Source organism: Pholis gunnellus, assembly GCF_910591455.1.
Source record: "Pholis gunnellus genome assembly, chromosome: 2".
In the NCBI taxonomy this organism is placed as follows: Eukaryota; Metazoa; Chordata; class Actinopteri; order Perciformes; family Pholidae; genus Pholis; species Pholis gunnellus.
The window spans coordinates 17,755,939-17,776,937 of record NC_136536.1 but is presented as its reverse complement, the minus strand read 5'-3'; the positions used below and the strand labels follow the sequence as shown (position 1 = coordinate 17,776,937).

Sequence of the window (20,999 nt, the reverse complement as noted above, 5' to 3'; positions counted from 1 at the left end):
TGGAACTTGCATCCTAAATCTTCCTTTATTTTCAGGGTGTTTAAAGGGATTATGTTAGTGAAATGGGTGTAAATTAAGCCTCTAATGTTGGTGTAAGGGGGGAGGGGGGATGTTTCTGTTATCAGTGTGCATGTGAGACAGAAGGATATGCCTGAGGACAAAGTCTTTTTTCAGTGATATGTGATTTCCTTTTCAAGTCAAGTACCAAAGACGAGCAACATTTAACCCTGAACCCAGATCAGCCTGCTGAAATAAATGAATATATATATATATTTATTTGTTTCTATCCCCCTTTTTGTGTTATTTGAGTCGTGCAGCATGGAGGCCATATTGTAATGTAAATAACCAGCATCTGTTATGATCACTGAAGATTAAAATCACACATTATACGTATATACATGACATAAAACCTCCAACGGAATGCAGGGAACCTTGGAATCATCGGATAACCAAAGACATTTTGCAGCACGACAAATGCAGCTTTGCAAAGCCAGCTTCAGTCTTTCAGACATCGGCGTGTTTAGAACGGAGACTAATTCAGTTTAATTGGCTCTTCACGTTGAGTGAACGGTGTGCGTTGCATGGACTTGTTTGTACAAAGTCGCACAGTTTTAGTCAGAGAAGCAGAAGAATGCCGGGGCAACAATTATACTCTCTCATATGGACGCAATCACCCTCATTTAAAGCCGTCAAGGTTGTTGTTTCATTTCAAATCCAAGTGCTGCAGGACAGAGTCCAAATGATCAAAAGAAATATATGAATAACCAAGACAATTTTACCAAATTGTCCAGCATTCAGCAGCTGGACTTGACTCAATGGAATTTGTTGTTGAAGTTAACGTGACGGGCTCTGGGGCTGGCTTTGCGAGGCTGGCGGGTTATTCTGCGAACAATAAAGGAAATAGAAAACACCCTCTGGGGAGTATCCTGAATTCCTGCTAAACGAGCAGATTGGTTCCCTCTGGTCTCAACATTTGCTGAATTTATCTCAGCTCGTTCACATCTGTTTTTCTCATATCTCCTACATTTCCATTCTGCACAGAAAGAGAAAACAAGGCACTTTGTTCTCTTATCCATCCATGTTGTACATGTTCTGCCTATTGCAGGAGAATCCTGAACAGAGACGTCCACTCACTGTGGAATAGAAGTAGAAATTCAATTGAAAAAACCTAAACAATCCCGTGTGAGCCGCTGCTATAGCGACGTGATGCATATCATCTCATCTGTTAGGTCCTCCTCGCATTTCAGAGCCACGTACGGCTCTTCGTCGCTGTAGTCACGGATATTGTGGTCTCTAAGCTCCACGGTGGCGTGTGGGTCCGTGATGGCGCTCCCCGTCCCCCCAGTGTTGCCGTTATCCATACTCCCGTTCAGCAGGTTACTGGCGGCACTCTCCATCTCATCAATGGTCATCTCGCAGGCGTCTGCGATTTCATGTTTGGCCGCTGCCACAAACTTGGGGTCCCTGGCGAATTTCCCCAGACCCTCAGAGATCAACACCTGATGACAAGTGACACATAATCAAAGATGAAGAGATGATTTTTTTCATCAGCTAAAGTCAGCTAAATGTGAGATTCTGGCAGTCGAGTTGAGTGCATGTGTGTGTGTGTGTGTCTTCTTTAGACAGTGGGGTCCAAAGACCTCATGGGGGTCTCAGGAAAGTGTAGAAACACTTTAATTTCACTGTAGAGTTGAAACAATCTATGAAGCTCAAATGGTCAGTTTGTTGATGAGGTGACAGGATATTCAGTTTCAGCTTCACAAATGCTAAGATTATCTTGTTGCTTTCTGGTTTCATATCATCATGAAGTTAATACTTTCACACTTTTTTGTCTGCATATCAATTCTAAGAAATGTTCAAATTAAATCCGAGCATTGGTCATTAATTATTATGGACATCTCACCGATTAAACGATCAATCAAAACAATTATCAAGAGCTTATTCGATATCGCCAAAGAAATACACACATAATAGAATGACAGTGATTTGATGATACCATCAATGAGATGTTATCAAAGTGGTCAAAGTTAGAAATGTTTTGTACTCACAGCCTCCACCACACTGTTGGCGCTGCCTCTCTTCTGCAGTACGTGTGAGCAGCATTCTGCAGGTAACTTCAGATGTGACGGCGAGTGGCTGCGGCTGGGAGGTCCGTCCTGGCCGTCTGTATACCACGAACTCCTCTTCACTGCTCCGGGCATGCTGCTGACGCTGCCGGGGCTGCGCCAATCCACCTGAGTACACACACGCACACACACACACACACACACACACACAAGCAATTTGAAACTACATGTCAAAAGACACTGATCGAGATTCTTCTTTTATTTGTCAGATTGGTTTAATTGATGTCAGACATCAAAGGCATGATGAGAACATCAATAGTAAAAACAGCTAAATGAAAGATTGTAATAAACCAGTTGTATTTCTGTGTTTATTTCATATTACTGAACCAGTCTTTTCATTAACAGAAATTAGCAGGTTCATCTTGAACACGTCTTTGATCACACAGTGAACCACACCTGTATGAGTGGTGTGTAGCAGGGCGAGCAGTCGCGGCTGATGGGTGAGGCAGGAGGCGTGACCCAGGAGCGAAGCGACCGTGTAGGAGACAGACGGTGAATTCTGCTCGCATCGAAACCGGCCACCGCCATCACCTGAGGTTCAATCAATTGCACCCGGCATGTTTTGGGTAGGGAGAGGAGACAAAATAGGTCTCTTACAAGTGCAATGCTTACCTTTGGTGCCACTGCATTTTGTGACAATACCGTTTATTCATTCATCACGATATTGACAAACAGAAAAAGGTGCGTGAGTGTACCTGTTGCTGCACCAGGTGTAGTGGAAGAGCTGTGCAGGATGGAGAGGAAGGGGCGTCATCCTGACTACTTCTTTTGCGGAGACACTCAAAACTGAATGTCGGTCTCTTGGAAGCTGAGAAAACAAACCAAAAATGATCACTCTCTGGAGTCCAACTCTGGTTGCATACAGAAAAGTTAATACAGTGACACAGTTTTACACACATTTGTATAATAACCTTACACTAATTTACTACAATGAACTGAATCTGAATGACAGTAACACCACTTGGTGCAATAAATCTTTAGAGTTGAGTCAACAATCCCGAAGTTGTTACATTCAAGCTGATAGTGTCAAGGAAGCTCAATCACTCAACAAAAATTCTAAAACGACTAAAGTGCAGTTGGTCCGTTGAGCGTCACCTTGAGGTGAGGGTAAAAGCCACCTCCTGGGTGACCGCCTCTCGACATGGTAGATCGGCTGTTGGTCATCAAAGTAACCCTCAGGCTGGTGGTCGGCCCTGGAAGCCCCAAGTTCAAAGTCTTCCTCTGCATCATGGTGGTCCTTGTTGGACAACCTGTGAATCAAATAGATAAAAGATATATTTTTTAATGAAGTGATGTAGCCAAAAAAAGTAAATATGTAACTCTAATATAATGAATACAAATATTTGGAGGGGGGGAAAGAAATGTGGAAACAGGTAGCAACTGACTTCATAGTTCTGTTGTTACTGGTGAGCATTCTGACAGTGACGCACGATGAACCACAAGTACTCATTCTAGATAAATTCTCAGCCACAAGAAAATACTTGTATGAAGTCATACTAACAAGATACAATCATGGCGGCAGTATTATATTGTGTGTATTGCAGTGTGAGTGTAGCACTCCCTCATTCTTTTGATACTTTGATATGTAATTTCCTTTTTCCCCAAAATCATTTTAGCTGAATGTCACAATTCCCCTGAGTTAATTGGAGGCTCATTCAGATCACCTGTTGTGCAGGATGTTGCGACTGGCTTCTAATTAAGAATTGAGAGCAGCTTGGTGCATTTCCTCTCTTGGCCAATCAGGGTGCATGAGATGACACCCTTTCTTTAGAGCTTAAGAGAAGGGGGGAACTGTACTTCCTGATCAGCTGAAATCTGGTGGAATCAGTTCCGTCACACAGTTTCCTTATATTATTTCAGGCTGACAGCTGCTGTTGCCATCACAGTACCTGTCCTTTGTGAGCATGATGTCGTCTTCGTGAAACTCCTCCCCGCTGTAGTACTCTCCCGAGCCTCGCTCGTCATCGCTGTCTCCACCCCCCGGCTCCTCTCGGCGGATGGTGGAGTAAATCCCACGACCGCTTTCTGACCTTGTATCGTAAAGTCAAAGACGCACTGATTAGTGCAAATTTGACAATTATACATACGTAGGAACTTCATGTCCCTATCGTTTTTCTTTATTCGTAGGAGCTGTTGGTTTGAGGTATTATGCAGTGCAAAGAAACACACACATTAATACTAAAGGATATTGACAAAGGACGGTAACATCATGCACATACCTAATGTAGGCCTCATAGTAGCGTGTCCTGCTCCGAGGAGAGGAAGTGGGCAGTCAGACAGACAGGAATATTTGCAACAGGAGATCAGGAAAGGAAAGGGAAGAGGTTGCATGCAATGACAAAGACAAGAGGACAAAAATGAAAGCACTTTCAAAAATGGATTTTTGCACAGGCTGAATATTATGTGAATGGTTTCACTACTTTACAAGCTTAGTGTTCCAAGATATACAGGTGAAAATACTGTAATCTAAATATTAGTATATGCTAAATATATATATACTAATAAGTTAAGAGGCCAAATCTCTAGAAACGTTAGGATAAGCACCCTTTAGCCGGGGGTGAAATAGGACAAAAAATAAGTCCAAACACAAGCTTATAATATATTTCAAACAGACTTTTGGTAAGATTAGTTATCTCCGCCAGGAGTGTTCACCTCTGTTTCTGTCCACTGCTAATCTTGCATCAGCGAACTGCTGCAGCAAATTCCAGACTATTTTGGGTGGCCAGTTACGGCTGCTCAACGACTCCTCGTGGTTGCGGTGACCCCCACTTTCTCAAAATACCCTTTTGCCTGTTTTATACTGCTATTGACTGCCTGCTGACTCCTCACTCACTACTTTTAAGCCGTTAGTAGTATCACAGCTGAGTGCATCTCCCACCCACAGCCGCCATTGTATTTCATTTGGAAGTGTCTTTCGTGCCCTTGGGCAAACATCAATCCCTTGGTTGAAAGTCCTGTATTTGTTTGACCAATCCATCTCACCGCCCGTCCACCATAAGTAGTTTTTCTCATTGCTTGATATTACGTCATCTAGCTCTGACCGTTGCATATACTGGATGCCACGTGGATGCTTTTTAATTTGTGTTTCCAACTAAAGAAAAGGATCCCAACTTTCAATTGGCATTGATTTTGTTGTTGGCACTGAAATATTTGAAAATATATAATTTGTGTCAGTGTACAAGAATCAATACATACAAATGTTGTGGCTATTTCAAGAACTGCGGTGAGACTGAGTTGAGTTGACGGTCGTTGCAGACACAGCTGGTGGAGATCTGCACTCTACTGAATGCACCTCTCTAGCTGTGTCTGCTGTATAATTATTCTACATCAATTTAGGTGGTAAGTGCTTGAATAAACATTTTTTTGATTGAACTCATATGTGTTTGCTAACTGTTCTACTATGGAAAATGAAATGTGAATGTTAATAAGAGGAAGTCCCGTACAATAACACTCGCAGTGGGAATATGGGTATACACTGTCAGGAGTTAGGGGAGGGGGGTATTAGGTGATACTTTTATACAAAAGCTATTTGTTGTATTCATGCATTCATCAAGGGAATGTCTAAATTGAAGCATGAAGCATATTTTTTTATATTGCCTTTGTATTTCTGCCATTCCTGTGTAACAGTAACCTCTGTGTCGAGAGACAATATTCTACATTGATTAACAGATCTCAGTGTGAAGAGAGGCCAGTAAGAGGTCACGCCTTAACTAATCAAATCACCTTTGACTTTGTGAAACAGACCTGTATTGAGCCTATGCAAATCCCCAGACAGACTTGTGAGTTGGGTTCTCATACCCCTTTTTGTTTAACTGTTGTTTCCTGTAACCCTGTATATAATCATGGCCACAACTCACTCTGGTCAGAGAGCATTCTACAGCTTTGTTGTGAACTTCTGTCTCCACTGCGCAGTGAATAAAAACTAATCTGACACGGACACAGACTATGACCTGAAAGAAATGTTTCTCCGACATAGGTGTGTGGGAGGAGCTTTGTAAATCTGTAGGCGGATGAACAAGGTTTGACATGGAGCAATGCGATCTGCTCATGCTGAACAGGAGGCTCGGGGGAAAGTTCCAGGATGGGTTTCTATCGAACATGCCCTTTGTCTTTTATTGTTCCCCCATATGAGAGTTTAAGAGGATAGTCTGGACGGTGAAGTCGAACTGGCTTCAATCCCAATATCACTCAGAATATTTTCTTAGATAGATCTGAGACAATTCATTAATCGTATTGAAATCTCACTCAGCCCTAGACAGCAGTTTATCAACATGGCTCATCTCAAACTGCTAAACGTGTATCAAACATCATGTAAAAAAATGATAGATAATCTATATAATAAACAGATAAAACATCTGTGACTATCATAAGAGATGCTCCTGAGGCTGCTTTCATGTATGCAAAACAAGGTTCTCCTTTTTAAAAGGCACCTCTACTCTGGGGAGTACTACTGCACATGTGGAAAAAAGTTGTACGAACCCTTCTTTCACTGACCTTGTGGAGTGTGACTTCCAAAGCTTGTCGTGTACTCCTTTGCTGTAAGTGGACGCTGATGATCCATTTTTGGTGGAGGATGGACGTTCTCCCCTTAACAAGCACTTCTGCTGCCTCCCATTGGTCATGGACAGAAGTGAGGGCACGTTGGCATTGTTGAGGTTGGCGTTGGAGGGTATTGGCGATTGATGGCAAGTGGAAACGCAGTGAGGATGATTATACGGATGAGGGGTGTGATATTTATGGTTATATTGGATGGGCGAAGAGTTTATCTCTGTCTCCTCTCCTCTGTCGGCGTCGCTGGCTCTCCTGCCTGTTTGGGTGGGTTCGGTCGAGGCACTACAGGAGAAAGGCAGGATCTGTAGCGGCCGCTGGGTGACGGTGGTCGGGTGAAAGCAGCCTTGCTGATCAGCACTGACATGGTTCCCAAAGAGGCTGCCGTTACGCTGCAGAGACAACAGAAACCAATGAGGACTGAGACAAAAACAGCACAAAAGCGACAGTGAGCTGTTTCAAGTACAACGAGACGCACAGAGAAACGATGTTTAAATCAGTGTGTCCGAGTGTATCTCTCAGGGGAACACTGATTCAATGCTCAATCAAATGCTTCAAAAATACCTAATTATTATTAACAAAGGACTGCTGCCATGTGAATCCAGCCCAGCTCTACAGATTATAGTAATACATGAAACTTAATGATGAGTTTCACTCTTTCAGTTCTTATACCTCCATCAAAAATATGACAAATAATAACAACATTTGGTGTAATATGCCAAATGTTGTAAAAGCAACGGAAATATAAATAAAGGTCCGCACACTTTAGCTCCCTTTAATTCATTAGCACATCCTTAAATGACGTTTTGAGTTAATGCTCTTCTTCAGACTTTAAAAACTGTAAATTATCTGAGAGCACAACTAATTGGCTTCGTCTGGGATGAATTGGGACGTCTGAATCTTAGAGTTTTGTAATTAAAAGTAAAAAGAATAAAGAATATCAGCAGACACCTCTCTTTGAAGTGTGGAATTAAAATAAATAAATAATTGGTCTGTTTTAATCGGCTTTATTTTGGAAATGTGTCCCATTTTAATAACAAAAAAAAACTAAAAACAATAACCAAACTAAACATTCTAAATGTCTGAAGGGCTTCTTCAAGGATGTTTACCCTGTAGATTTCCTCTTCTTCCTCGCCATTATCATCTACTAGCCCCGCCTCTTGCAGGTCACATGATATGGCTCGACGGATCTCTGGTCCAATGTCATGCAGCGTGCGCAGGCCGGCCTGCAAACAGAGCAGCTTTAATATCAAACCTGCCAGCCGCTACGTTCCAGTTTTTTCCAGGTGCCAGCATGTCGCTGCCCAGACTTTTACAGATCCATAACGGTGATAACAGAGTCATTCATAAAAGCTGATAACATAGTTTTAAAGGCAGATAGAGCACATCTCATATATTCTGATCGTTTTGAACTATGTGGAGCATAAAAGTAAAACAAGCACAGTTACTTTTCAAGGGTCACTTCAGCCAGACATATCATCTCACTTACTGTGGTATCCATCATGCAGAGAGTGTTATTTGTCCAGGTTACTCTGGATGATTCATTGTACTTCACTCACCTGTAGAGCCATGGTTGTGTTCAGCCTCTCCCACGAGCGCATTCCTACAAGACCTTGCTCTTTGCGCCTCTTGAACTTCCTGAAGTAGTCCTGTATCAGGAAGGTGGCATAGAACTTCCCCACTGTTACCTCGTCATCTGAGTGAACAGACCAGACACAGCAAAGCCTCCCAGATCAACACCAACATACTGAAATACCTCAACAATGTTTGTATCCATTGACATTTAAAAAAGAAAATCCCTCAACAGAGATCTTCCCCTATCTCACCATCAGAGAGACAAGAAACACATCTAGGCAGTAAAGTCAATTTGGTCTAAAAGTATCAAAACTGAATCCCATTAACAGTAATTTATCACAACAATGAAGCACCTCCGCTGCAGAGGGCTGTATGAAAAGATGATATCAGATGATACAATGAAACAAAGTACTTCTGTAACAATCAAAATGAAAGAATACTAGTTATATGTTCATGAACACTCGCTGCAGGAGCATTATAATCACCGTCCGGTTGAGAAAACACTATTTCAAGAGGATCACAACACACCAGCACACACACACACACACACACACACACACACACACACACACACGCACACTTCTTCAGAAGCACATCAAAGGAACTGTGGTCTTTACGATTCGTCTGTACGTAATACTGTTTGTGTCGACACAGAGATAAAGACCACTGTTAAATTCCCACTCAAACTGAAAAACAAAAAAACAACAGTGTAGACATTATTCTTGACACTGTTTAATTCTCATAACTGGTGGGGAAGTTGAAGTGAAAATAACATTTTGCAAATGTGTGCAGCAGGTTTCAACCCGACAGCAGATAACATCTATGGCTGCAGCTCCCATCTATGACAACATGCATGTGGTTATGAAACACTCCTCTCGCACGGAAAAACAAAACCCACGTATGCACACACAATTGCTCATGCAAGCAAATGCAACATGTTGAACTCTTGAATTCTTAATGTACCAAACTCAGACTTTAGTTGGTGATGAGTTTATAATACAGTCGTTTACGACCGCATTGTCTATAAGTCTAACCAGTTGCTACCACACATACCAGAATTTACTACATTCAACATCCACCCCTTCAGATACGGACGAGCGGAGGTGTTTTATATCTATATCCCAGAAAAAAACAACATGAGCTGTAGCAAGAAGCACATGCAAAAAGGCAGCAAAAGCAAGGATGATATCTATAGCTCCCCTCTCGAGGGCGAACACAGAAACAACATTTAGCCGGACAAGAAGCTGTGACTAAACACACTATCTGCCATGCAGGGAGGCTAATCAAGCGTGGGTCTGATTCACTCAGATAAGGTTGCTGAAGCAGAATGGGGAGAGAGACTAAAGAACAAGCTGAAACCCAGTGGGTAGGAAATGTGGGCGTTTTTTTCATCATCATCACCTTTCCTCGACCCATTGTGGCCTTCAAATGGATCGAGTAAAGGTGACGAGTGTCTGTAGGATGGATGCTTTAAGATGGAAGCAGCGTTCCATCCGGATTTGATGATCCATCTTAAAGCAGGCACATTTCTCTACATCACCCGACACAGACAGAGAGAAACTGTGAAAAGGCTCTGTTCAGAAAGAAAACCTGTGATTCAAATGCCTATTCAAGGTTGTAAAAATGTTGAATTTCAGATGCGCTTGAATGCGTGGGCCGATTATTGATCAGATAAATCATGTTTTCATAACACACTTTAGTTTGGAGTTTCCTGATTTCTGTTTTTCAAGCAAGTGATCTGCATCATTTTGAAAATAGCTGAGTTGATCCATAGTGATTTAACTGACTAACTTGACAAAATGGAAAGATTTTATTTTTGATCAACCCAGTGGGAGAAGATCAATGTACAGAACTTCTTGTGACCACATGCAGGTGGCAGCTGGTTCTATTTCTGGGCAGAGCCTGATGAAGCTTTTAAGAAAGAGGTATCAGTAGTTTCATGCCACCGGACTAAAACAGAACTGCCCCAGACAGTCAGGACGGCAGAAAGAGAAGAGAAGAAGGCCAGCGACTGACTGAGCACTCTACTGAAAGCAGAGGAAGCTGTGGACGAGACAAGCTTGGCAGAAAAGGCTCAACAGAAAAAGAAAGGAGAAGAGGGGTTAGCAAATGAACACACACAAAGACATGCAGATGAATCAAGTTTGAGAGCGTAAGCGTTGTAAGCGTGGCCCCTGGAAGAACTACATGAACACAAGCAGAGGAACCTGTAGGAACATGCTGGACTCAGGTGTGCCTATCATCAGCACTCTATTTCAAATAATGAACTGTGTAAGGTGAGAGAATGATCCAATGCAACTCTCACAAATAAAAACTACAGTAGAGTGAGAGGTGAATACCTCTAGCTTGGCAGAAACTGGACAATTTTCTGTTAAAATAAGACAGAAAGTTGATTTCCACTTCAATTTATTAAGCAGTATATGCTTTAGCTGGATTCAGCATAAGAAGTTGGGTATGTATTTAGGAGCATAATTGTAACTAATACAACTATTATGTATTTATTGCACTTCGAACTAATGCTCATGACTGTATGTGGACGATGGATTGAAGTGACTTCTATCAGCTTGGCTTTCATTTCGACACACATTGTGCTTGACCATTGGGAGCTGATGCACGCAACTAAAGCTGTTCAGAAAGGAAGAGCTCAGTTTACCTCGCTGTCAAGGTTTGTGCAAATCCTTTTCATATACTCTGTCTAAAGGAAGTGCAAACGTAGAACCAGACACAACGAGATCAGTGATAAACAAAACTGTAGAAATAAGGAAAAAAACGCAGTCAAGGTTTCTGTGAAACGAGGGGAAAGTGCTGCTCTATCTCGGTTTTGGTTAGCACGTAGGCCTCGCTGCTTCAGAATAGCAAAAACAGGATGCTGAAGGTCCCTCATCAGCTATTTCTTAATGTGATGCGCCTCCCAAAATCTTGCTCTTGTGTATTAAATATAACCACTATGTAGACTATAAAGGTGGCTTTCAAAAGTTTGTAATTCGCAGTGTTGTCAGCGTAGAGTCATGGTTTCAATGGATTCTAATGGCGACACAGTTTCTCATCTTAGAAAGAGTACCAACGTGTTTGTCGAAGTTTCTACAAAACATAGTCAAGTTTCACATTGACCTTTGACCACCAAATTCTAATCAGTTCAACTTTGAGTGGAGGTGTATGTTTGTAAGAAATTCGCTCAAAGTCTTCCTGAGATTTCACTTTCACGAGAATGAACAACCTGAAATTCCTCCAGTCACTTTAACAACCAAGAGCCACTTTTAAGCGTAGGGTGAACAGAATACCCATGATAGCCGTAATAAATCACTTTAACTCTCACTCCCTCTCTGACACCAGAAGGATTCAGTTATCACACCAAAATGTTTCTGAAATGATCTGTGTTTGTGGTGTGATTCTTCACTGCTGCACAGTTTCCAGAGCCAAACAACTAGTGAGTCTGCACAATGAACATCATTCAGCAAAGGAAAGGTGTGTAAATAGCACTGACTTCCTTTTTTAAATTCAAATTAGGGGAATAATATATGTGCATTCAAATGCATGTCCATTGTTTGACACCCTTCCTCCTTCTATTAATACTCTAGCGTAGAATACTCTGCTGTGGGACTTCCAGGAAATGTAACCTTAACATATGAGGAAGCCATTATTTAATTATCTGGAAAATACAAATGAGAAGCAGAGTGTATTCAAATCAGCTGAGAGACAGAACGGTACAGAAGAAGAGAGGCAGGCAGAGAGGTTTCTGTAAAGCAAATGAACTGTGGGCGACCTCGTGCATCTATGTGTAGGTAATGACCACTGACCGCCTGCAGGAGGCACCACTTGGTCCAGCAGCTTCATGCTTGTCCTTTTCCAAATCTTCTTGATCACAGCTCTAAGCTCCTCATTGGCTTGCTCCAGATTACCTTGGAAATGACAGAAAAAGTGGAATATTTAACTGTAAAGTCACTTTGGTAAAAAGTAACGAGTCACTGATCAATACATTGTTGTATTAAGGGGTATCTGGCTGAAAGTATGAAAGTATTAAGTATTATAATTCCATCTCTCTTCTGTCTCATACACACAAAGATCACAACGCAAAACTTGACATTTAAAGTTGCAATGAATACACAAAATTGCCCATGATAAACTAGTTACGTGGGATTAAGATTTGAATGTTCGGAGCCCTGATGGCCATGGAGGAGAGATACTCATTGAACACCTACAGCTTCCTCTTGTGGCGAAATGTTGAACTGGAAGACACCAACTCAGTGAATAGGGGACTACTACTGTTTACTAAAAGTCAAAGATGCATGACATGACATTAAGTAAGAAGATACTGCATGAGGCATCCCAAAGTAAATAATTCAGAAGAGGGACAACGTGTTGAATCAAATCTTTTCCATGATTTCTTTTTAAGATCTGAAGATAACAATGTAACTACAATGTTTATGTGCATCATAAATGACCTCATAACATTTAATACTGCAGCCCAATGAGGAAATCAATCGATACATTGCAAGCACAATGGAAATACAACGTTGGTCGCCCAATGAACAATTTTGAACAAAGTGGCCCATGGATGAAGGTAATTGCTGGTTTAGGGATCACTAGCCAAAGTGCTAAAGCCTCTCGGTCCACAGCATTGTGGATGGGTGCTGTAGTGGTTTCTCTGGGCTGTTATCTCAAGGAGCTTTTATGCCTTGAGGCTCCAGTGTACACAACATAACACTCTTTGAGTCATGTGACTCAAAATATCTATTTCATACAGTAAGTCCCTCTTTTTTGCTGTACAGAATGGCAATGCACAGCTCAAAAAAAGCTCAACCAAATAATATGAATCCATAAGAATAGAACCAAAAGTGTTGCAGATCTCTAATTGCTTAAAAGTCTTGACTCACCCTCAGTCTTAATCTTAAGAGCAGTGCGGACCAGAGCAAACAAGGTGGCATTAAACATGACTGTCCCATCACTGTTGAGGGGCATGTTCATCGCCACCAGACGCTGCAACAGAAGTACAGATTATGAAGGATGCATCAAAAGTGAAAAAGCTAGGAATTAATGTGTTAATGATGTACGAAGACTTTCACGTGTTTTTGTCACCCTCAACATCCACCACATGCATTTCTCTATCTGTAAGGGTGTTAGTGAGTCGTTATGTTGTCGAAACCCACCTTACAGGCCACTCTGTGAGGGCAGAGCTTGCCAAAGCCCAGCGGAGGCTGGATCCTCCTCAGCAGAGTCACCACATCAAGGTGCTTTATCCTGCCCCTGGCAACAACATCCATTCAAATATAAGGCACTTTACCAGTGAGCAGCACAGTCTTCACTGCCACTCAGGTTCTGATAAGTAACACATCATCAGTCAGTGCACCTCAGATGGTACGGCTGTTACCAAACAATCACCATCCCATGTGTACTGACACAAATATTCCTTAGCTGTAACGTGCAGTGTAAGGGATAGGTAAACTTCTGTTGATAGCTCTCTCCAAATGAGTACTTACTTGGCTTCAGGGTCGTATTCGGACCAGATCCTTTTAAACTCATCCAGGTGATGTGGCCCAAGAATGGACCAATCACGGGTCAGATAGTCAAAGTTGTCCATGATGACAGCAACAAACAGGTTGATGATCTGAAACCAGGACATGCATTTGTTTGGCGATATTTTATTGTATTCAGGAAGGTGCCTGCTCAAGTCTGTGCTCAAACATTACTGCTACTGCACACACAGTGACATGATTACCAGGAAAGCACAGAGCATGTAGAAGCTGATGAAGTAGATGATGGCGAAGCCGCTGCCGCAAGTTCTCTCCTCTCCGGGGTTGTAGTCCGACTCTGAATCACACAGCTTCCCTGGCAGACAGGCCAGCATGATCTCCTGCCAGGCCTCACCTGTGGCACACCTAACATAGAGCCAGAAGCATTGATACAGGAGCAGGACGAGTGGGTTTTCCCTCATGCATTTATGCATTTGTGATGACTGCTAATGGCTGGTAACCAACAATTTAAGCTACACAAACACCTGAAGAGCATCAGGACCGCTTGAGGAAAGGTTTGAAAGTTGTTGTTGCGGTTGATTTGAGTTCCATCCACCATGGCTATTTTCCCAAACACCTAGAAAAGATAAAGAAGCGTCAGCCAGCCTGCTCCTAACTTCTGACAAACATTCAAGACAAACTGGAAGGTTACTCAGAGAATGCAGACCTTTGCAAAGGCTTTGCCTTATCTCGCAACATTAACGCAAGTAAAAAAAAATATTTGTGTATCCGACCTGTGATTCAGATCCACTCCAAAATGTAATGGGTTCTTCCTTGTCGCATGCTACACCCTTCCATCAAGTTGCATGCAGGGTGTAAAACAGGTTACATACCTGCATCCCGATTACAGCATAGATGAAGAACAGCATGGCTATCAGGAGCGCAACATAGGGAAGAGCCTGGGTGGGGAAAAAAGATTAAAGAGTGAGACACTGGAATCTGCAGTATCTAATTTGAATGAATGCATCGTCAAACCCCTGTTTCAGCACCAGATCCACTGGTTATCTTAATTAAATCGTGTACAACTAGCCCCACCCTGTTGCAAATAGCTTGTCCTCTTATCTTACTATGCTACACAGGTTCTTCAGACCTATATCAGAACAGCATCAAATTAAAAAAGGCTCAGAAAATGCTACCCATGAACTGTGGTTATACTGGTTCAAAGCAAACCCAGAAACCAGTTTAAGCAGGTTAGAGCTCTCGCCTTGAACCCTAACTTGTGATAACAAGTGTAATCTCTCTTCTCATTGGTCCATGACATTGCAGATTCAAGAGGGACGTCACAGTCTTACCTGGAAAGACTTGATGAAGGTCCACAGCAGAGTCCTGATGCCCTCCCCCCTGCTCAGAAGTTTGACCAGTCGCATCACTCTGAACAGGCGGAAGAAGGTGATGGAGATGCGAGCGCTGTCCTCCGTGTTCTGAAGTGGAGGACGTAGAGCGTAATCAGGGGATGGGGAAACCGAGGGAGTGGCATCCAAACGCAGACAGCGATGAAGCTCCGTACCACTCATTCATTCATGCAGTCAGTCATGCATGCATTTGTTCAGTCATCACGTGGGAGTCATACTAGCTTGCAAGCAACCTTAAAGTAGATGAAAATCAGTAAGAAGAAGTCTTCCCAGTTGTGATCTTTCTGCATCTTTGCAATGACAACGACCAATGTGCATGCAGAGTAGCTGTCTTACACACAATGCCATGACCAACAGACCCGGAGGACACACTACATTTAACTCTGGATGATTCAAAACAGGCAACAGACAATCTGTAGTCCAAAGACAGACAAACCAAAAGACAACCTGTACTTGTGTTTTTACAATTGATGCAAACATCGAGATGAATCTTGTATTGTCATGTTCAAATACAAGGACACAGGACATTTGACGAGAAACGTAAACTCAAAACAGTGCACTGATATAGAATGTTGGTAATCTGATCGCAAACACTTGGGCAAGCTATGTTGAAATGAACAAACAAGACAAAAGACCATACAGTGGTATCTGTCAGTCAGTGTCATGCCATGCACCCAGATAGGTCCAAGGCTCAACAGGAAAAAGAAAAGTCAGTTTAACCATGAAACTGGAGCCAAGATGCAACAAACCAGGTGGACTCGAAACAAGACTTTGACAAACATCGAGAGTTGAATCACAAACCATCACACGGTTGAATAAGTGAGACCATAAAGCATCTCAATGTTTTCATCAGTACGTGAGCGACAGAGAGTGACAACAAAAAGGTCTTGATGCTGAGTGACAACAGAAGGGTGATGGGCTTTGATAATGTTCTTACCCCTGGCTCCACTATCACCTTGACGACAGGAATGGCTGCTGACTTGAAACCAAAAGCCTAAGGTTAATCCGAGATACACAAACCAGCTGTACACCACCAAAATGTTCACGAGTCATCATGACCCTTTGATTTGATCAACATACAATCGCATTAAACACGCTCAGAAGCACCTTCACTTAAAAACAACAACACAGCATTACAATTCATACCACGAACAGGAACATTATCATTTTAAAGCCTGTCATGCAAAAGCTTTTCCACATATTCTCAACAGTAACACCAGACATGAGATGCAAGCAGTCAGTGCTGAAAGATAGTGTGTTCTTCACCAAAGTACTAAATAGTTTGGCTGTTGACATTGACAATAAGGAGAAAGCACTGATACTTGATTTCTTGTTTTTTTCCTTTATATTCCAGATGGCCATGTTGCGGTGAAAATATTCGAGTATCGGAATGGTCCGATGAGATGGGGGTGAAAATAACAAGAGCCGTCTGTGTGTGTCCTCCAATCAATCATTTGCCTGCTTCCCTCACCTCAGTCTCTCTTTTTGTGCACTGATTTGCTGAAGGTGAATAGCCAGTCGGAGTGATTTTTCTCACAGATGAGCTTCGCCACCAACATGCGCTCAATTGGTCGAAAAGACCCCAGCAAGGGCTGACTAGTGCCAACGGTGCGGGACACACCGCAAAAGCTGCCACAAAGGCTCACAGACAACCTGACATTGGCCAACAGTCGATCGTCGGGGCCTTTAGAGAACTTTCTCTTCCTTTCTTTCCAAGATACCAGAACGTGCTGTTTTTAACCCACTGTCTGCTTACAAAACAACCTCCTAGACCCCCACTAATCTGGTTTTAAAGCAGGCCGCTCAACTGATAAGGCCCTCTTTGCAGTGACAGTGCTGCACGCTGCCTTCAGACCTCTGCTACAAGACCTGTTTGCTGCAATCAAAACAGTAAAACACCAGCTCCTCCTCTCCACCCTTATAGGAGTTGGCGTCTCAAGCTCTGCAATCTCTCTGTTTGCATCTTACCAAAACGGGTCAGTCCTACCAGGGGACATGGATAGGATCTGCGTCTGAACCGCGCAGCCTCCTCTTCTCCCTTTGCACAAGGACGCTTAGTGCTGTCGTGCACTTGCATGGCTTCTCCTACCACTGTTTTGCCGATGACACCCAGCTATTCTTGTCATTTCCCCGTTTTTTTTCCAAGTATCCAAATATATGGTGGCTGTGTGCAGGAAGATATATATTTGAAGGAAAAGGATAACCTGAGATAATGGCTGTTACCTTTTAAAAACTGTAAAACATAAATACACTGGTATTTTCTGAGTTGCAGAACTATACAGCACTAATTCAAGTGCTGACATGCTCTTAGCGGGTGTATGTATACCTGTTGCTCTAAGTCATACCTTCAGGCCTTCTGTTTGCAAAGTTCATGTTACACCTTACATCATATGCTAGAGTGTTGATCAATGATGGTGTACAGTGTGTTCTTAGCCTCAAACATTCATTCAAAGCAGGAGACTGACCGGACAAACAAACATGTTCAAATGTACGAGCAAGAAGCAAGCAGTCGGTGTTAACAGCAGAATACAGAGTGGCCTTGAAGTACAGCAGATTCAAAGGAGTTACAAGCAAAATCAGTTTGGTACAAAATCATCACATTGGAGATTTTGAAATGATAACTGAGCTGCATTCAAAAACAACAGTTCCCAATACATTTAGAAGCTTTTTTTTACCCGCTATTTTATCAATTAATTGAGCAAGTAATACGATTGGGACACAATTAATAATAAATGTTGAAATTTGTTTGTTTTGGTGAAATATATTTTTGATAAATATAATCAAGAGAACAATATTAAAATACTGTCCATCTACTGTATTTTCACAACCCTGTAGTTTTTATTTACACCAGAGGTGAGTGACAAATTATAGCATCATTAAATATCATAACACATGTCATCTTTTTTTCTTTACTGCTTCTCATATAAACTTAAACAACATTCGTAAAACAATGTTATTAGAATTTCACAATATCATGAGACTGAGGCTTTATGACCGATGACAGAGTTGTGAAGAGCAGTAATTACGCAAAAAAAAAAAGAGCATCGTGATCTTGAATGCAACTCTGATGATAGGGCAAGGCCCTCTTGCTGGGAGCGTCAGAGTGAGCAGTAAGACAGGCTTGTGTGTGTGATAAATGACTACTTACATTGATCTCAGTGATGGCAATGTCAACCACGCTACCCACAACAATTAAGGCATCAAACGTGTTCCATGCATCAGCAAAATAGTTCTGCAAGCACAAGCAACAAAGACACAGAAAAGAAGAAGAGAGAGACAAGAGAGCAAGAGAGAAAAGGTAAAAAAAAAAATAAGGATTATGAAAGATAGAGAACATCAAAAAGTTGTGATTAGATTAAAGAGTGAAGTTGAAAGTCAAATCCTTCCAGCCACTGCGTCTGTGAGAGTATTAGCTTGTTTGATTTATCCAAATAATAATTTGAAAAACTTAGCTATTTTATATTATTAATGAACTATCTGTCATTAATCTTCCATTTCAAACTTCATTTTCTACTCCCTGCAGTGGCAGGCTTAAAGGAATGGTCACCATAGACTTAAAACTGAACAATTTAACAAGAACTTATCGGTATGGTGCAGTGGTTCCATCTAATTCATGTGTTGGCATTTACCACGCAGGGAGTTTTTTCCAGCCAATAATCAAGTATTTTGTCTATGGTACTCATCGACCATTAAGTCCACAACAGATTCGACAGACTTGCTTCAAGAGCAGAAATTGGCTCAAGCCAACCTTAAACGATAACACAAAAATGAGACAGGAAGGAAGGAAAGGAGGAAAGATGTGAAGGGCAGAAACAACAGAGCAGCAGCAGTGGGAGAGCGGGAGGAGGGAATGACAGAGTTGTACATACTAACGTTGTTCTACCTGGCTGAGTATGATGTCGACTACACTGCCAAACACGACCAGGGCATCGAAGACGTTCCAGGCGTCCCCGACATAGCCCTGATTATGGCAGCATGCACAGCCAGCGGGAGGAGAGGGGAAGGCAGGAGTGGAGGGGGAAGCAGGAAAGTATAAGAGGTAGAGAGGTTACGGTGAGGAGTAATGGAAGGTGACAATGAGGATTAAATGGAAGTGGAGTCATAGCCAGTGGGCAAAGAGCCCAAGAGAAGAGTGTCTGAGGGCTGGGTTACAAGGAAAAGCAGAGGGCTTTCAGATAAAAGGTCAAAAACATGAACCTTATTTCGGATCAAATATAAAGGGAGATCTAAAAGGAAAACTACAAACAAGGTGATTTAAGGAACTGGTGGTGGTTTTGAATATATTTGTATACATGGAGAGGAGAGGAGAGGAGACTTACTCTGGGTTTGAAGGCGATGAGCTTAAGGATCATCTCCACAGTGAAAACCCCGGTGAAGACCATGTTGAGGATGTCCATGGCATAGTTAAACAGATGAGACTGACCATGGTGCTGGAAAGAGACGGGCAGATACACTGATCAGAAATATAAAACAGTAACACATGTACTCTATTTAAAGTGTATCAGTACTCTGAAATTGCCACACACTGTATATTAGGTAGAGAGTCAATCTGCAATACATTATTGGAAGAAAGGTCATGATACCCATTGCTACAAACAAAATGATGTACACTCCGAGGAGAGTAGATGTTAAAGGAAAAAACAAATATTTTGATGGCTGTTGAGGAAAACACGAGAACAAATTGTATTCAGATTCTAAAGAAAGGAAGTGATATAACTTTAACTGCATGCAGCATTGCAGAACTCCAAACTAAATCATCCTTATTGTTCCCGTTCCCAATGCATTAAGGTGAATGAAGGGCACTCACCTGAATGGCCAGACACAAGGTGTTGAGGATGATCAGGACAAACATGACGTACTCAAAGCCAGTAGAGTTGACCACATACCAGAACTTGTACTGGTATGGGTTTTTGGGGATGTAGCGCCGCAGAGGACGAGCTTTGAGAGCATATTCCACACACTGACGCTGCAGTGGTGGGCAAATAGAGAAAAAGACAAACAAAACAGACTTATCATCAAGAGAAACATGTCTTCTTCTGTAAACGATACAGTCACTATTTGGACCAATCAGTAGTGAGATCCAGTAGATGTTTCACCACAAACTTGTGTTGCCTAAATCGAGCCAAGTTGTTTCATGTGAAGACAGAAGTTTATTTTGAAAAGACTGTATTGCACGTAAAGAGAGGAAATTAAAACGTGTTGCTGGACATTTGTAATGAAATGCACAAACATTTAGGAATAACTTTTCATAAGGTATCATGAGGATACATTGCAATTATACACAATTCATAATTTGACATGAACGGATTTTTCCTACGAAATGTATAAATAAAAGCACCAATACACAGCAACCTCCTGCTCTCAAACACACACACGTCAAAGGTCCCTCCCACCTGGTTCTTGTCCAGCTCGCAGTTCTTGTACTCCTTCTCCCCCTGCTCCTGAAAGGTGACAATAACGAAACCGACAAAGATGTTCATCATGAAGAAGGCGATGATGATGATGTAGATGATGAAGAAGATGGAGATCTCGATGCGGTAGTTGTAGATGGGACCCATGTTCTCCCTGTTAGAGTCGATGGCCTTGTAGAGTAGACTGTATGGACACACAAAACACAGAGAAAGTAGAGATAATTAACAGTAACAATTCTGCTAGTTGTGTTTGTTTAAATATACTACATAGTGTCCTTAAGCACATCCATGCTCACTAAATAGTCATATTAAAGACAAAATTGCCTTGAAGGTGGGCTCAGACAGAGATAAAGGTGAATGATGATCAAACATCAAATAAATCTTGCCATTATTCTACATATTGGTAGTCAAATCTGAATTCTAGCTCAGGGCCAAAGCAGTACTTACGTGGGCCACCCTTCGAATGTGGAGACGGTA

General features: G+C 42.0%; 1 protein-coding gene across 1 annotated transcript in view; it reads right to left on the bottom strand.

Moving 5' to 3' along the window:
- Positions 1 to 1,193: 1,193 nt before the first annotated feature.
- Positions 1,194 to 20,999, bottom strand: part of cacna1db (calcium channel, voltage-dependent, L type, alpha 1D subunit, b) — a gene marked incomplete at both ends in the record, with an annotated part of 68,765 nt that continues 48,959 nt past the window's right edge. The window contains 25 exons of the mRNA XM_079166981.1: positions 1,194 to 1,499; positions 2,049 to 2,234; positions 2,523 to 2,657; positions 2,822 to 2,934; positions 3,222 to 3,376; positions 4,016 to 4,156; positions 4,346 to 4,372; positions 6,621 to 7,066; positions 7,784 to 7,900; positions 8,234 to 8,370; positions 12,047 to 12,148; positions 13,124 to 13,226; positions 13,397 to 13,493; positions 13,727 to 13,854; positions 13,966 to 14,125; positions 14,245 to 14,336; positions 14,593 to 14,658; positions 15,052 to 15,180; positions 16,049 to 16,090; positions 18,260 to 18,343; positions 18,995 to 19,072; positions 19,431 to 19,541; positions 19,919 to 20,077; positions 20,505 to 20,706; positions 20,970 to 20,999. The exon at positions 20,970 to 20,999 is cut by the window's right edge and continues 117 nt beyond it. Of these exons, the coding sequence (XP_079023107.1) occupies positions 1,194 to 1,499; positions 2,049 to 2,234; positions 2,523 to 2,657; positions 2,822 to 2,934; positions 3,222 to 3,376; positions 4,016 to 4,156; positions 4,346 to 4,372; positions 6,621 to 7,066; positions 7,784 to 7,900; positions 8,234 to 8,370; positions 12,047 to 12,148; positions 13,124 to 13,226; positions 13,397 to 13,493; positions 13,727 to 13,854; positions 13,966 to 14,125; positions 14,245 to 14,336; positions 14,593 to 14,658; positions 15,052 to 15,180; positions 16,049 to 16,090; positions 18,260 to 18,343; positions 18,995 to 19,072; positions 19,431 to 19,541; positions 19,919 to 20,077; positions 20,505 to 20,706; positions 20,970 to 20,999 (3,346 nt within the window). The remainder of the gene's footprint in view (positions 1,500 to 2,048; positions 2,235 to 2,522; positions 2,658 to 2,821; positions 2,935 to 3,221; positions 3,377 to 4,015; positions 4,157 to 4,345; positions 4,373 to 6,620; positions 7,067 to 7,783; positions 7,901 to 8,233; positions 8,371 to 12,046; positions 12,149 to 13,123; positions 13,227 to 13,396; positions 13,494 to 13,726; positions 13,855 to 13,965; positions 14,126 to 14,244; positions 14,337 to 14,592; positions 14,659 to 15,051; positions 15,181 to 16,048; positions 16,091 to 18,259; positions 18,344 to 18,994; positions 19,073 to 19,430; positions 19,542 to 19,918; positions 20,078 to 20,504; positions 20,707 to 20,969) is intronic.